Raw genomic sequence first — 14,874 nt, 5'->3', positions numbered from 1 at the left:
GAGAACTGACAAGGTGGGTGCATACAGGACCCTCAAAGCTACAGAAAAGCCGGACGGATGGGGGCGGGGCGGAGGCGGCCCTAGCCTGCACCCCGCCGTGACCTCTCCCTCCCCGGCCTCTCTCCCGGTCCCCTCCACCGTGGTCCCGCCGGGCCCTGGGTGAAGCAGGACTGGACAGCTCCTGCTTTAATGTCTCCAGGTCCCTCTACCACGGGCCGGGCTGTCCCCGAGAGCCTCAAACTTTTGCCCACGTCGGTGTCTGCAAAGTGCTCCGACGTGTCCAGAAGTGTTTCCAAACTTGGAAAGGCAGAGGGAGGGGTGGGGGACTGGAGGCGGGGTGGGGGGAGGGAGGAGGGGGAAGGAGGGCGGAGGTATGCAGACTGCGAGTCAGAGTTTCCCCCCCTCGCCCCCCCCCCCGCCCTTGAAAGCCTCAAACGTGTCCACGTCCTCAAAAAGAATGGAACCAATTTAAGAAGCCAGCCCCCTGGGCCACGTCCCTCCCTCGGTCTCTCCCTCCCGCGCCCCCGCAGTCTCCTCCCAGAGTGGCCGCCCCGGCCCCCAGCCCCAGGCCTCCCATTGGTGGAAACGCTTTTGGAGGCACCCTAGGGCCGGGGAAACTTTTGCCATATAAATAGGGCAGATCCGGGCTTTATTATTTTAGCACCACGGCGGCAGGAGGTTCTCGGCTAAGTTGGAGGTACTGGCCACGACTGCATGCCAGCTCCCGCCAGGTGATACCTCCGCCGGTGACCCAGGGCCTCTGCGACACAAGGAGTCTGCATGTCTAGGTGGTAGACATGCTCAGCTTTGTGGATACGCGGACTCTGTTGCTGCTCGCAGTAACTTCGTGCCTAGCAACATGCCAAAGTAAGTGTCTCCTGCTTGTTCGGGGAGTGGGAACGAGAGAGGCAGACGTGTGGGCATCCAGGCCAGAAAGAGGCGAATGGACATCTTAATCCCAAGTACCCACCCCTTGGAGGGAAGTCTGTCTGGCATGTGGAGAAAGGCTGGATTGATAAGAAACATGGTACCTAGTTGGAAAGAGAACACACCTAAGTCTTGTTAGGGAACTTCTCTTAACTCAAAAGCGAGGCAATTAATTCTGAGATTAGCAGCTTTCATAAGAGAGGAAGATCTCCCCTCCTCCTCCTCCCCCTCCCCCAGAGATATTAACAACTGACTTGGTGACAGAAGTCAAGGGCCTTTCTCATCATACCCACCTTGTACAACTTGAGGCCTCGCTTACAAAGCCCTTGAGTTCAGCTATACAAAACTCACCCCGACCCACTGAACTTTTATCTTCTGGGAATTGGGATTGGTCTGGATGACTTTGATGGTGATGGGGTGGGGGTGGGGGTGAGGGGGTGAGGGTGGGGATGGTGGCGGCAAAAAGCGCCCTCTGGAGGTAAGAAAATGAAAGCACAGGAGACTAGCCCTTAATGGAATCCCAGCTGAAGATGCTAAAGGTTTGTAAGGCGATGGCGCCCATTCCCATCGGCAAGTCAGTGTGTTCTGGGAAAGATGCTATTTCGAAAGCTACTTTAACCTTCTGAAAACTAAAATCTCCTTCTCAATTATCTGGTAATGCAAATGGTAACATTTAACTAAAAATCTGATGTGCCTTTTGTTGAACTTTAAAAGTTAGTTACCCCTTCAATATGTTCCCAGGGAAAACCAAACCTTATGAATACAGCAAGCTGGAAAATATCCACTTAACCTGAAACAAGAGACGAGAAGACTATGAATTTGCTACTAATTTACCACGTGACCTTGACCGAGTGAAAAATAGGCCTTTTTCAAACTGGGGGATGGAAATTAAATAGAATCCAATACCACGTTCCAGTTCCAAGTTTTATAGCCAGACTTCCATATCAAGAGGAAATGAAGAAACCCGTTTGAAAATGGCTGCCCAGAGATACTAGGCATGTTGATGGGAGAGAAAGGGTGTCTGGCCACACCCTACACTTCAAAATCTTGCCCCACCCAAAAGCCTCAAGGCCTTCTACTGCATAATTACCCATGCCAGTGTGTGTTCCCTTTCTTGCTCTCAGTATACACATTGAAGAGCCTAAGGAGGAATTGCATTGAGCAAATTCATATTACCAAGCTAGTTCTGGCTGGGTGCCATGCTGCATTCGGCTCCCCCCTACTCCTTTCACAGAGCAGAGGCACACAGAATAAAGGCTCAGAGATAAAGCAGGTGAGGTTAGATGGGAGAGAGAGAAGGAGGGTAGAGAATAGGGGGGAAGAAATAGAAATAAATAGAAATAAAATAGTGAACAGACTTGGGGAAGGTCAACCCACCTTCAAATCAACAGCCAACCACCGCCGTGAGGAATAAACATTAGCAAACACATGTTCAAAACAGCTCACATATGAGTAATTAAAAGGCACATTTTCAAAATCTAAAGGGCTTCCGTTCTTCAAAGCAGGCGTCATTCTTCTTCCTAGTGATGGATACAAATAAAGTAAACATATTTTTTTAATTTAACAGTAATTTTCATAAATTTGCCCAGAAATGTCAGTGCTGGATGTGGTCCATCCTTTCAACGGATGGTCTCATTCCAAAAGGCATACTTCTTGGCGGTGGATGGGAGGGGGTGGTTTATTTTATTGCAAACTTGGTCCCACTTGTGTCCCACATTAACCTTTCATTTTATTTTTATGTTATAGGAAAGGAATTTGGTCTTTGAGGACTTCTAATAATTATGACAAAGGAGGAGATATTACTCTATTTTCCCATTATATTTTAATATATCAAATCCACAGTTTTCCATTTATACAAAGTAATCTTTCCTCAGGGACAACAATATTATGTCTTAGTAAAAATGACCTTACCTAAGTTAAGTGAACTAATTTAAAGCAAATATGCAGATTGATGGATTAATTCATTTTCAAAGTTACTAATGTGCAAATTAGACCTTTTGAAAAAGGACATTAAGAATGCTACAGATTTGCTGATGTACTAAGTAACTCAGTCTCCTTTATGTAACATATTTTACTAACTTCTCCCTTTTTTTAGCATTTGAAGTATTAAAAATCATGTAAACCATAAACTATTTCCTTATCAATCTACTGGCTTTATGTATGGTCAGTGATTCATCCAGGCAATTTCCAGCCTAATTGCTAAGCATTAGAAATAATCCTTCAGACACATTAATATTGCAGGGCATTAATAAAATAGTAAATAATTAACCATTTCATTCAAAATATATTTCCATATTAATAGTGCAAACAAATCACCCTAGTCCTCCTTGGCATATTTTTAACCTGTGTAATTTCTAAGTCATTAGAATAGTCTTAATTAAAAAAAATAACTGGTCCTTTAATTAGATAACTAAATTTTATAAACTTGTGTATCTGTTAATTGCTGTTATTAATCACTGAAATGGTCCTAATAATTATTTCTTACATTCCCTTTCTTCTACAGCTTTACAAGAGGTGAGTACTATTATTTTTAGAATATTTTAAGGCTTTTGTTTCCTTGATCACAGTGGTATTTTTGCTGAGAAAGGAAGGTGATCTGGCCTCCCAGGAAAATTGTGAAGGGATATGGTGATCCAAACCTTTCCGGCTTCCATAAAAGGAGCCCACCCCACTTTCCAAAATGGGTGGTGCTACCAAATAAGGCTGGCCTCATAAAGTACCCATGAGAAACTGAGAGCAATTAAACCACTGCTAGTTTGGGTTTGAGCATCAGCTACTATGAAATCCAAGACTTCCCTAAGCTAGAGAAATTTTCAAAAATATTATGAACACATCCTTAGTTCACCAATTGAAATTGCAGCATCACAGATAAGTATATATATATGTAATATTTGCTTTTAGATATAACAAAATTTAACTTTTTGATAAATTTGTACATTGTGTTTTGAAATAATCAATGAAGATAGTGAATGAGTGATGTAATACCATCCAAAATACATTTGTATATGACAGCAAAATGAGAGCATGTGTGTATATATATATATGTCTATGTATAAAATTTTGCTCTTAATAATCTTTTATAAATAAAAAATAACTTTTATAAGTAAAAGATTATTTATTCTCTCCTAGGGAACTCCAAGAAAGGTAAGAATCTAACTTCTCAACAAATCTCTGAAATTAACAGAGGTAAACACTAATGAAATTTAAAGAAGGTAAGGATGATTATGTATTATGTATTATGTATTAGCTAATGCATGAAAGAGTAGCTCTGGTGTTTATGGTAAAAAAATTTTATTGTCTTCCAAAATTATCTCTAATTACATTTATGTTACACAAATTGGAAATATACATGCTGACAGAAAAAAGACGAGGTGAAATACATTATTAACGTAATGATAGGTAGCAAATGAAAACTTTAAAGGACTTTAACTATATAAATACACTGTTAAAGATCTAACAACATGGTTATTTTTACCTACAGTAATCATCTTGGTAAAATTAGTGAGTATAATGTTGGTCTAATGACTAGAAATTATAGTAGCCTCCAGTCTTTCACTTTAAAAATTACATATAATTATAATAAAAACATTATACTTTTATCTATTGTATTATGCCCATTTTTAGTGACTTATCTAATAACACTGGTCAGATCATTCTTATCAACTCTTTCTTATCCAGAACGATTTGTTTGTTCACTAGAAATTACCTAACCATTGTACTGTTTATGTATTCCTTGTAGGGCCCCACCGGAGATAGAGGACCTCGTGGAGAAAGGGTATGAAATTTTTGAACTATGAAAGGGCTTTAGCCCATATTTGAATAGCCACATATTAGACAATAAAGGAGACTGGTAATTTATAAGAATATTATGTATCCAGATAATTGTACCAACTTTTAAATAGATAATGTCCTTACAGAAGAGGTGAATAAGCATTATTATATATCATCAATACTCTTTTTAGGCCAACAATACTCTTTTAAAAAAGAAAGACTACTACAGATATAACTATTTCCTTTGCATGATCTGTCTTTTTTGTTTTTAATTGATCTATATGATGCATACATAATTAGATGTATTTACTCACCACCATACATTATTCTTTTGAGCATGTTTTGTTCCTTTTAAAATAAGATCTCTCATGTAGCTTAGGAACAATAGTATAATGATAGTAAGTAAAATGTTTCCCTGTCAAAATTCATATATGTAGGAGTCAGGTTTACATTGTGGCATCCTTTTTATTTTTATTTGGCATACGTTACTACTTTGTTTTATATTATTTGCATCAGATAACACTGATGCATAAATATATTTAATGACAATCATAAACTACAGTCATATGTATTCTACTCAATTTATGTCAATTAATTATCTTAACATAAATTATGTAAATGGTAGAAAATCAGCAGAGTTTTCTATCTTGTAATAAAATGACCTTATCAATTAATCTGCTATTCACACATCAATTCCAAAACAATTGAATACATTCATCAAAGTCAGAAACCAACAATCAAGATATATAGTATGCCATTGTGCACTGTGATAAGATTCATAAAATTTAGGTATCATTTCTAGCTCTATTTAAATGCCAAATCCCTATACGAATGAATAGTCAATGGATGAATTATTTCTCTAAGAAAACTATTCTGTGCTATTTTCTTGCCTCCATTACTAAATAGACCACAGTCTATTTAGAATGTCAAATTTGGTGTGTATTAAATTCCCGCCTTTCACACACATTGAAAAGTCATCCAACATGAACGCTCAGATCTATTTTTTACATGCTGTATCAGCTTCTGTCTAATCCTATCCTAATTGACTTTATACATAACAGGGTCCACCAGGCCCCCCAGGCAGAGATGGTGAAGATGGTCCCGTTGGCCCTCCTGGTGAACCTGGCCCGCCAGGCCCCCCTGGTCTTGGTGGGGTAAGATGGCTTACGAATGTGTAACTTTTCTCTAACTTTAGTTTCTTATATGTCTGTTAGCAGAAAGTTCGTTGTGACATTTATTTTGAGCAATGAAGGGGAAGAAAATCTGCCATTTAGAAATGAGAATATTTTATTTCGTTCCTTTGGTTTCTTCATTCAAGGTTCTGCTTTGCTCATTCTCTTTTGTGAGCTCTTGTCAATTGCAGGACTGATCATTGTGTCTGTCCACTGAAGGTAGCTCTGGCCATCAGCACCATTATTTAATTTGGGGATTTAATATCTTTTATCAGTAAGGCACAAATAGGAGGTGCTGAGAGTTTGATTAGATTGAATTACATAAGTGAAACCCCTGATCTTAAACAATTTCACAAACATCCTATCCTTTTTTATCCCCCCTCCTTGGCTTGAAGTCTGCTGAACCAACATTCAAAGCAGTTTTAGGTTTAATTTGCTTCAAACTAATTTGAGAAAAGTACATTTCCCTTTTTCATTAATATCTTCTTTTAGCTTTATGTCTTTAACAATGGTATGAGTGCCAAATGGCCTCACTGCAGGAAGGAAAACATATTTGCTTAATTGGTTAGCAGTATGAATCAGAAGCCTGATTCTAACACCCAACTATGCCAATAAAATAAGACCTTTCTCCCCCAAAGATCTTATTATGATTGCTTATCTACTGAGTGCATTAAAAAGCACCTTCTTTAATAGAGCTACTACTCTAAGAGAGATCTTTAACAGTAAAGTTATTTCTTTGAACTATTTTTAAAAAGTTTAATCTTCCAAGGGGCATTTTAATTTAATTTTCCTCTAAATTTGAAAACTCTTTATCTCTTTTTGGAAACTCCAGCAAGAAAAAAGTCCCCAGTCATTTTTGTGTGATTCTCATGGCCAAGAGCAACAGGTAGAAATATGACACTGTCCTCCTGTTCTCTCTTAATCTACCAGGGTCTCTCAGGGACTAAAAGTTTCAGAAGATTCCCTTCCTCACAGTAGAGATGCTGGCAGAAGCAGAAGAACAGACTTCATAGGGCTAAAGTCTGAAAAAGAAGATTTAGGAAAGCTCTCCGTTTTATGCTAGGTGTGGGTTACATGTTAAATTTGTATTTTCCCAAAGTCATTAGGAACTTAGCTCAGTATTCAATTCTTCATCATTTGTAACAAAAATATTGCTGTTCTATAAATAGCAACAGAAAATTTTTCCAAGTAGAATGGAAAAGTGACCAATAAATCTATATACTTTGTTTTTATTTTATTTGAAACCCTCTAGAACTTTGCTGCTCAGTATGATGGAAAAGGAGCTTCACTTGGCCCTGGACCAATGGTATGCTGATCTCTTTTTAACATTTGAAAACCTTATTACATAGAGAATTTATGTTAGGTCTCACAATACTACTTATTTAATTACTTAGGTTACTATTCAAGACCAGTCAGATGAACGGCAACTTTTTCTGTATTGGAATCTTTCAAAACCTAAACCTGAATTAGGAACTTCAGATTATCTTGATAAATATGCCTCATTAATAATAGGTCATATACTTATGTCCAGAAACTACCTTTGAACATAATAACTATAATGTAGGCAAATCAATTTAATTCAAAAATATTAGTACCAATTAATGTTTTATATTCTTTAACAGTGCTTGGAATGAATATTTATTAAATTTCTTGACTTGGGCAGGCTAAATCAATAAATTCTAGTCCATCCATTTCATTCAGTGACTGGAGAGTTTAAGACCCTTTCTAAGATCATGCAGGCATGAAGAAAGAACTAGAATTAACCACCAGACAAGATTTGCTCACGTGTCTAGTGTTAACTAGAACATTCAGATTTCTCCATTGGGCTCCAAACTATGTTACACATTTGGCTTCTCGGCTTTCTCACAAGAAATTAACAATAAAATTAACAATAAAATTTCCTTTCTCAATTTTGATGAAACTAACCTTTTAAGAATGTTGATTATAAGTCAATATAGAAGCTAAATAAAATCTAGCATTTATATCACTCAACACAAATATTAGTGTATATATATAAAGAAAACTTTTACTTCAAGTAAAAACATTAGTTTGATTAAGCACTACAAAATGTAATGCACATTTGATGATTCTAATTACTTATTTTTCAAAAGCAGTTATCTGCCCGGTGTTAACATGATCTTTAAAATACAAATTTTACCTGGGTATGCATTCACTAGTCTGCCTTCAAAAGATCCTCTACTGGAGCTAATGGTCCACAATAAACTAATACACTATAAGGTCAAGATAATATTTTCTGTTTAATTAACACTCTCGCTTGTGAAGTAATATACCATTAATTGATGGTTTCCAATTTCCTGATTTTTTTCTCTGCTAATTTAAAATGTTCATATCTCAAATGAAAAATTGGAGGGCTGCTTTTGGCTTTGTTTATATTGGATATTTGAAATTAGCCCTTTCTGCTAATGTTGGACATTAGTCAGTTCTAAAGCAGTACCTATTTCTCAAGAAGAAGCAAAGAGGAAAATAAAGCAAGGCACTATAAATGTCACTTTTTAAAACTACATATAAGAAAGGAAAATTAATATGGATTTTAGATTCCCTTGCCTTGGGAAATCTGTCTCTTGGGGGAGGGGACATATTGTATTTTACTTTTAAATGTCAGTGAAATATAATTTCAGCTTGTACATCAACACATGTCCAGAGACATAGGCAATCAACAGATATAATTTCACAAATAGAGAAGATAGCAGTAATAAAGTATTAAAATAATTTCCATGTTGGAAAATCAATAACAACAAATTCCCACGGGGTCTCTTCCTGAATTAATGAGTCATCATAGTTCATCTCAGTCTCCACTCAATAATCCACCTTCTATGTAAATGAAATTGTTGCAAATGCATGTAAAACTGAGTAAACATAATTAAGAATTTATGCTGTCAAAACATTCTTCTTAATGTACACCTAAACATTATTTCTGTTGAAAAGCAACAGCTTTGTTAAATGTCGAAGCAATTTCTAAGACCAAATAAATCTCATAATTAAATGATATGCATTTTAAATAAAATCTGTAGTGTTTCACTCAAGGCATTAATACAATGGGGGTAGACTTGACTGCGGTTTTCACGGTTGATAGGTCATGAACAAATTACTCAAGTCATGGACCTGGAATATTTTCAGCATTATGAGGAATAGTTCCAACAGAGGAGCTTGTACAAACATTGATTGCTATGGAGAGGAAGTCAAGAATGTGTAATGAGCTCAAAATCTAATGACATTTTATTTTAACTTCGTTTTGTGTTCTAGAATAAAGCAGATATGGGATCACAATCTGCCTTTGGGCTACACTTTCCATAATCATAACATCATATGGTCGACTCCCCCAGTAAACTGTTTCAATAATAATCTCCTCGCCCCTCCCTTTCCATCCATGTGCATTTGATATTTTCACCAGTCACCAGTAGCCCTGAAAAGATCTCTAAGGTCATAACAAATCTCCCTCTGATCACTAAGAAGAACTTTTGATTCTTTTCAATGTACGCCCTCATGACAGTAAAAAAATAATAATAACCCATTTCTTAACTAACAGAGACATAGAGAATGTCAAATGATCGGAGGGATCTATGTAAAATGCTTCATCAGCTACAGCAAAAGAAATTACATATTCTGTACTGTAAAAGATGGTTCACGTCCCTTCATTTGAACTATCTCAATATGCCCAACTGTGCACATCCCAAAGAGATCTAGCACCATCCCACCTCATTTTCATCTGGTTCTGCTCATCTGCTTGGGAGATGAGGAAAAGCAAAAGGAGAGAGAGTGGGGACAGCCCGGGGTTCTTAAATGCTTCCTTGGAAGGGACAAACACTGAAATAAAACCAGGATGGTTCTTTTCATCTGTTCATCGCAAAATGTGTACAGCCCAGTAGTGTCTACTCTTTACTCCATTTTCCCTAACCTAACTTACCTGACCTCAACAAAAGGCCAGGACAAACTTGTCAGTACTAACCATATCTGCCTTCTTTACAGGGTTTAATGGGACCTAGAGGCCCTCCTGGTGCTAGTGGAGCCCCTGTAAGTACCAAAGACTCAGAATTTCTCTTAAAAAGGAGAGAGAAGGGGGAGTGAAAAAAATTAAGGCTTGGGCTTGGGATGCAGCTCAGTGATGGAGTGCTTGCCTAGCCTACAAGGACCTGGACTGGATCTCCAGCACCATCAAAAAATGAAAATAAAATTAGAGGAACAAGGACTGAAACTTTTTTTCCTTTTTCAGGGTCCTCAAGGTTTCCAAGGACCTGCTGGTGAGCCTGGTGAACCTGGGCAAACGGTGAGTACATTGTCTCCATTGATAGTAAATATCCTTGGAAGTTTATTAATATATTGCTAATCAAAATGTGGGTTTGAATTTCTTAGGGTCCTGCAGGTGCTCGTGGTCCACCTGGTGCTCCTGGCAAGGCTGGAGAGGATGTAAGTGTTACCTTGAAGCTCTTCCCCAAACACCATTTAAAGGATGCCCTCCACAAGAATTTCTAGATTGCTCCCAAATAGGTATCATTGGGCTGGGAATGTGGCTTAGTGATAGAGTGCTTGCCAAATAAGTATTGTGGGCAGAGCTGAATATGCCTGACATAACTTCTCTCCATATGGGACCTATTATTTTTAATGAAATATCAACTTACTTATACCTAAGGAAATGCAACTCCTAATTAACTATTTATTGGGTCCATATTTTATGGGGACTTTTTATCTTCTGGTGTGAACACCAGGATGCCCCCCACTTTTGTCTGCTAGTTTATCCATCGTTCACATGTTGACCTTCCAATATTTTCGCATTTCAGGGTCACCCTGGAAAACCTGGACGCCCTGGTGAAAGAGGAGTTGTTGGACCACAGGTGAGACTGTTTTCCACAACATATAGTCCCAACATGAGAGTCTTCTTAGATCTAAGGTAGTTGCTCAAATAAGCATGTGATCATTGGTAAATAGAGGTCACTGTACCTTTAGTACTGATTGAAGGTATCTGACAATTAAAAAGTCACAGAAAAGAATACATAGATTTTGATTTATGCAAATAATGTTTTATTTGTGATACCAGGCATACTATAAGCAACTAAACTGTGTTTACTACAAGTATCACAGTCTTAGATATCCACAGTACAGCTTTGAGTCTGTGCTTAAAAATATACTAACTTCTGATTAAGCCTGAGTTTTGATAAGAGAAATGACTTTGAAAGGATAAGGTATTGTCTTTTACTTACAGTGATATTTTATTCACCTTCTGCATTTCTTTTTAAGGGTGCTCGTGGTTTCCCTGGGACTCCTGGACTTCCTGGCTTCAAGGGTATCCGGGTAAGCACATTCTTTATCCCACTAGAGAATGTTGAGTGCTTTATTGGAAAGGAACTCAGTTAAACCTTGGACTCCACTTTCATGGAGTTTGTCCAAGGGGAGAAAAAGTTAAAGTATGATACTTGAAAGTAGGGTAGGATGTTGTTTTGCGAATCTGTTCATAGCTACGAAGAAGCAGGATTGCTACTCTACAGAGAAACCATATAGGATATATAGTTACTTCATGGGTGTTTACAATTATTTGAAACTTATAACATTATAAAAGAGGACAAGGACATGGACATGAGTGTCTTTTTCCAACATGCCTTTCTTCTCAAATGCAAGGAGGTGATATGACTTACCTGGGCCATGAACTAGCTCATCTGGAGCTGGAACACTGGGCTCCACTCTACTGCAGTAGTCACAGCACCCACCAAGAGAGACGATTTTGATTTGACCAAGCCCTGCAATAGAGCAGCACGTTAATAATATCCGTTGCCTTTCAGGGACACAATGGTCTGGATGGACTGAAGGGACAGCCTGGTGCTCCTGGTATCAAGGTAACACTGACTTAGAAGAGCTGTTTAAAACAATCGAATATAATTCTCTACCATCAATGCAGAATATATTTTGACTGAAGAATATTTACATCCTAAAAAATATCTTATTTCTATTTCTATACTTTAAAAACCCCTAATGATACAAGATATGAGATTTCAGGACAAAAAGGCCAATAACTAATATTTATTAATTTAATATTTATCATATTGAATAATGGTTTCTTCCTCCATTTCATCTCCACCTCTCATAGTTTTAATCAATGCCAAAATAAAGGTAAATAAACATATAATCTGATATTAGAACACTATGTGCTATTTTAAGCTGTAAATTCTCTTTTACCATGCACTAATTAGATAGGTACATTCATGTCACAATACACTTTTCAACCTCTTTCCTGTGATTTATCTGTATGTACTCAAAAAAATTTTTTAATTAGGTAATTAAAGTCTCAGAAGTGTGTTATCTCTTGGCTAGGCTCTTCTCTGACAATGTTTTCAACTATGAAATGTGCTCTTTGCTATTAAGGAGATAATGCGATATTAAAGTGAATACCAATATAATTACAGATTAATGAGTAAGGAATACTAGAGAGAGCAGAAAGGAGTGTGAATATGGAGAATCTGTTCTAACTTTCCAGCTGCCACAAAAATGGATAAGGTCAAACTCATTCTCCCAGGAGCCCAATATAACAGCTCAGACTACTAATCACAGTACCATATAATGCTAGAGCTGGAAGGAGCTCTGTGGATTCTCACAGAGAACAAGGGAAACTAACTCAGTAAGAGCTAGAGACTTGCCCAAAGTCATGCACTTAGTGGTTAGAAAAGTGTAGGCTCCACTTCCTGGTGTCCACATTGGTGCTAATTTCCAGACAAAATACTTCACATAGAATGACAGTCTCAGGAACCATGCTTCTTCTAGACCTTAATGAGATTCATCTGGAAGGAAAGATGTTTTATATGTTCCATGGTATGTGTGGGTCTACTACAGACACTATGGTTTTTACTAAGCATGAGAGTATAGACTGGAAATCCTATGACAGCTATGAAAATAGTATTATGAAGCTTCAACTTCTCATGAGGTCTTATGAAAATGACAACATTAAGTGCTCAAAATAACTTAAATATTCAAGTGCATTCATATTGAAAGCAGATGTATTGTCTCTTTTTGCGATTCCATTCCTAATATATAAGCTTATATATATATAGTCTAATATAGTCAAATAGCAGCATACCTCTGGTACCTTGATATTTGGTATATTTAAATAAAAACTCACACTTTAGAAATTTATATGTGTCTGGGATAATTGAGAAACAATCTAAGTGTGTAAGAAATGTTCAAAATACATGAATGGTTCAAATTAAAATAATATGACAGAATATATGTAATCATATGTACATATATACATATTATAATGAACAAAAATACATGTACATCCATATTATGAACAAAACCTCATTTTTTTTTCTCCATGTAGGGTGAACCTGGAGCCCCTGGTGAAAATGGAACTCCAGGTCAATCAGTAAGTAGTGATTACTTTATTGCAGATTTAAATGTGTACAATCTTTATAGGCTGGAACTTCTTTAATGTTTTTGCTATTTACCATTTCACTGGGCATTGTATTCTCTGATACTTTTCTAATAGCCTTTTGCATGCTTAATTGAAATCCATTACCTTTTACTTTGTATTAGAACAAGATTTATTTATTCTTAGTGGATTCTTGCATGTATGTGTGTGTGTGTGTGTGTGTGTGTGTGTGTGTGTGAAATTAGACATAGACAAAGCAAATGCTGTTTGTAACTTTTAAAAAAAATAGCATTCTGGATTTTATTGAACATATTTCTACTTGTAGGGAGCTCGTGGGCTTCCTGGTGAACGAGGACGGGTCGGTGCCCCCGGCCCAGCTGTAAGTGTCTCATTTTTTGTTCATTTTTTTCTCCCTTTAATTTATCTTCTGAAGTCTGCTCTTTAACTTTTCACCTGACTTTCTTTCTTGGTGCTTTTTCCTAGGGTGCCCGTGGCAGTGATGGCAGTGTTGGTCCTGTGGGTCCTGCTGTAAGTTTTAACAATGGAGACTTTCAAAAGGTTGAACGTATGGAGCAGGAGCTGTCTTGTTCCTTAATTTCCTATGGAATGCCATTATTTTAGACACTTTGCCAAATGTCCTATGAGATTATTTTTAAACAGTATAGGTTTTGTATAAATACTGGATTGATATATAAAGTAAAATTCACCTTACACTGGTTACTTTGACAAGTTTTCCTTGAGACCCTAATGTCAACAGACCAGAAATCAGGTTCTTCTTTAACTGTATGCATAAGATCAAGACACTCAAAACCACTTCAACCTTCTTATGTTGTTGTTATCATCATTGTTTTCTTAATTTACATAACAGGAAATTTCTTCCACCTTCTTCTTTATTCTAGGGTCCCATTGGGTCTGCTGGCCCTCCAGGCTTCCCAGGTGCACCCGGTCCCAAGGTAAAAACACTGGTGACCATTATCTGTCACTATCTTGATAAACACTGCAATAGAATGCCAAAGATCAGAACTGTGTTTGCAGAGAGATCATTACAGAGGTTACCTTAAATAGCTTTCCCTTCAGTGGCTCTAGAATGATCAGTTTTCTTAATCCAAGTTTGAAATAGAACATCTAACTGCACTCGCACACTAGAAGCATAGCATGAAAATGGATTCTCTGCAGCCCCTATGAAATAAACTCCAAACTTGTCAGGACTACTAGGAACCACACTTAGCCACCAAGAGACAGAGATGGGGTTGGCATAGCCAAATGGCAGAGTTAGGCTAGGAATGTTAAACCCCCATCCCTAATCGAAAATCATGGATCACAAACCGGAAAAGGTAAATGATTGTAATTCTGAAGCCATTTCTTAAAATGTTGTGTACTGATGGCAGAGAGAAGTGGTATCATTATTTGCTGGCTAATTCCTGGTTCCTTTTCCTTTTAGGGTGAACTTGGACCTGTTGGCAGTCCTGGTGCTTCTGGTCCTGCCGGTCCCCGTGGTGAAGTGGGTCTTCCAGGTCTTTCTGGCCCCGTTGGACCTCCTGTGAGTAGCCTTACTGAGTGCAAGGATAAAGATGAAGTCAAAGGAGACCAGAAATGGTCCAATTAAGTGTTACCTTTCTCTTTCCTCTT

At 37.6% G+C, this 14,874-nt stretch overlaps 1 protein-coding gene across 2 annotated transcripts in view; it reads left to right on the top strand.

Annotated features, from left to right (window-relative positions):
* The first annotated feature begins 635 nt into the window (after nt 1-635).
* The window catches only part of Col1a2 (collagen type I alpha 2 chain), a 35,541-nt gene continuing 21,302 nt past the window's right edge, over nt 636-14,874 (top strand). Inside the window, exons 1-17 of one of the 2 annotated variants that reach the window (XM_042684578.1) lie at nt 636-867; nt 3,431-3,441; nt 4,057-4,071; nt 4,667-4,702; nt 5,760-5,852; nt 7,123-7,176; nt 9,858-9,902; nt 10,102-10,155; nt 10,242-10,295; nt 10,667-10,720; nt 11,124-11,177; nt 11,663-11,716; nt 13,195-13,239; nt 13,571-13,624; nt 13,729-13,773; nt 14,145-14,198; nt 14,687-14,785. In XM_042684578.1, coding sequence (XP_042540512.1) covers nt 798-867; nt 3,431-3,441; nt 4,057-4,071; nt 4,667-4,702; nt 5,760-5,852; nt 7,123-7,176; nt 9,858-9,902; nt 10,102-10,155; nt 10,242-10,295; nt 10,667-10,720; nt 11,124-11,177; nt 11,663-11,716; nt 13,195-13,239; nt 13,571-13,624; nt 13,729-13,773; nt 14,145-14,198; nt 14,687-14,785 — 891 coding nt within the window. In that variant the 5' untranslated portion in view covers nt 636-797. The remainder of the gene's footprint in view (nt 868-3,430; nt 3,442-4,056; nt 4,072-4,666; nt 4,703-5,759; nt 5,853-7,122; nt 7,177-9,857; nt 9,903-10,101; nt 10,156-10,241; nt 10,296-10,666; nt 10,721-11,123; nt 11,178-11,662; nt 11,717-13,194; nt 13,240-13,570; nt 13,625-13,728; nt 13,774-14,144; nt 14,199-14,686; nt 14,786-14,874) is intronic. The other variant, XM_042684577.1, reaches the window with a different exon arrangement.

This window comes from Dipodomys spectabilis, unplaced genomic scaffold, assembly GCF_019054845.1.
Source record: "Dipodomys spectabilis isolate Male_0828 unplaced genomic scaffold, ASM1905484v1 ptg000089l, whole genome shotgun sequence".
NCBI lineage: Eukaryota > Metazoa > Chordata > Mammalia > Rodentia > Heteromyidae > Dipodomys > Dipodomys spectabilis.
This window is presented reverse-complemented; position numbering and strand designations above follow the sequence as displayed.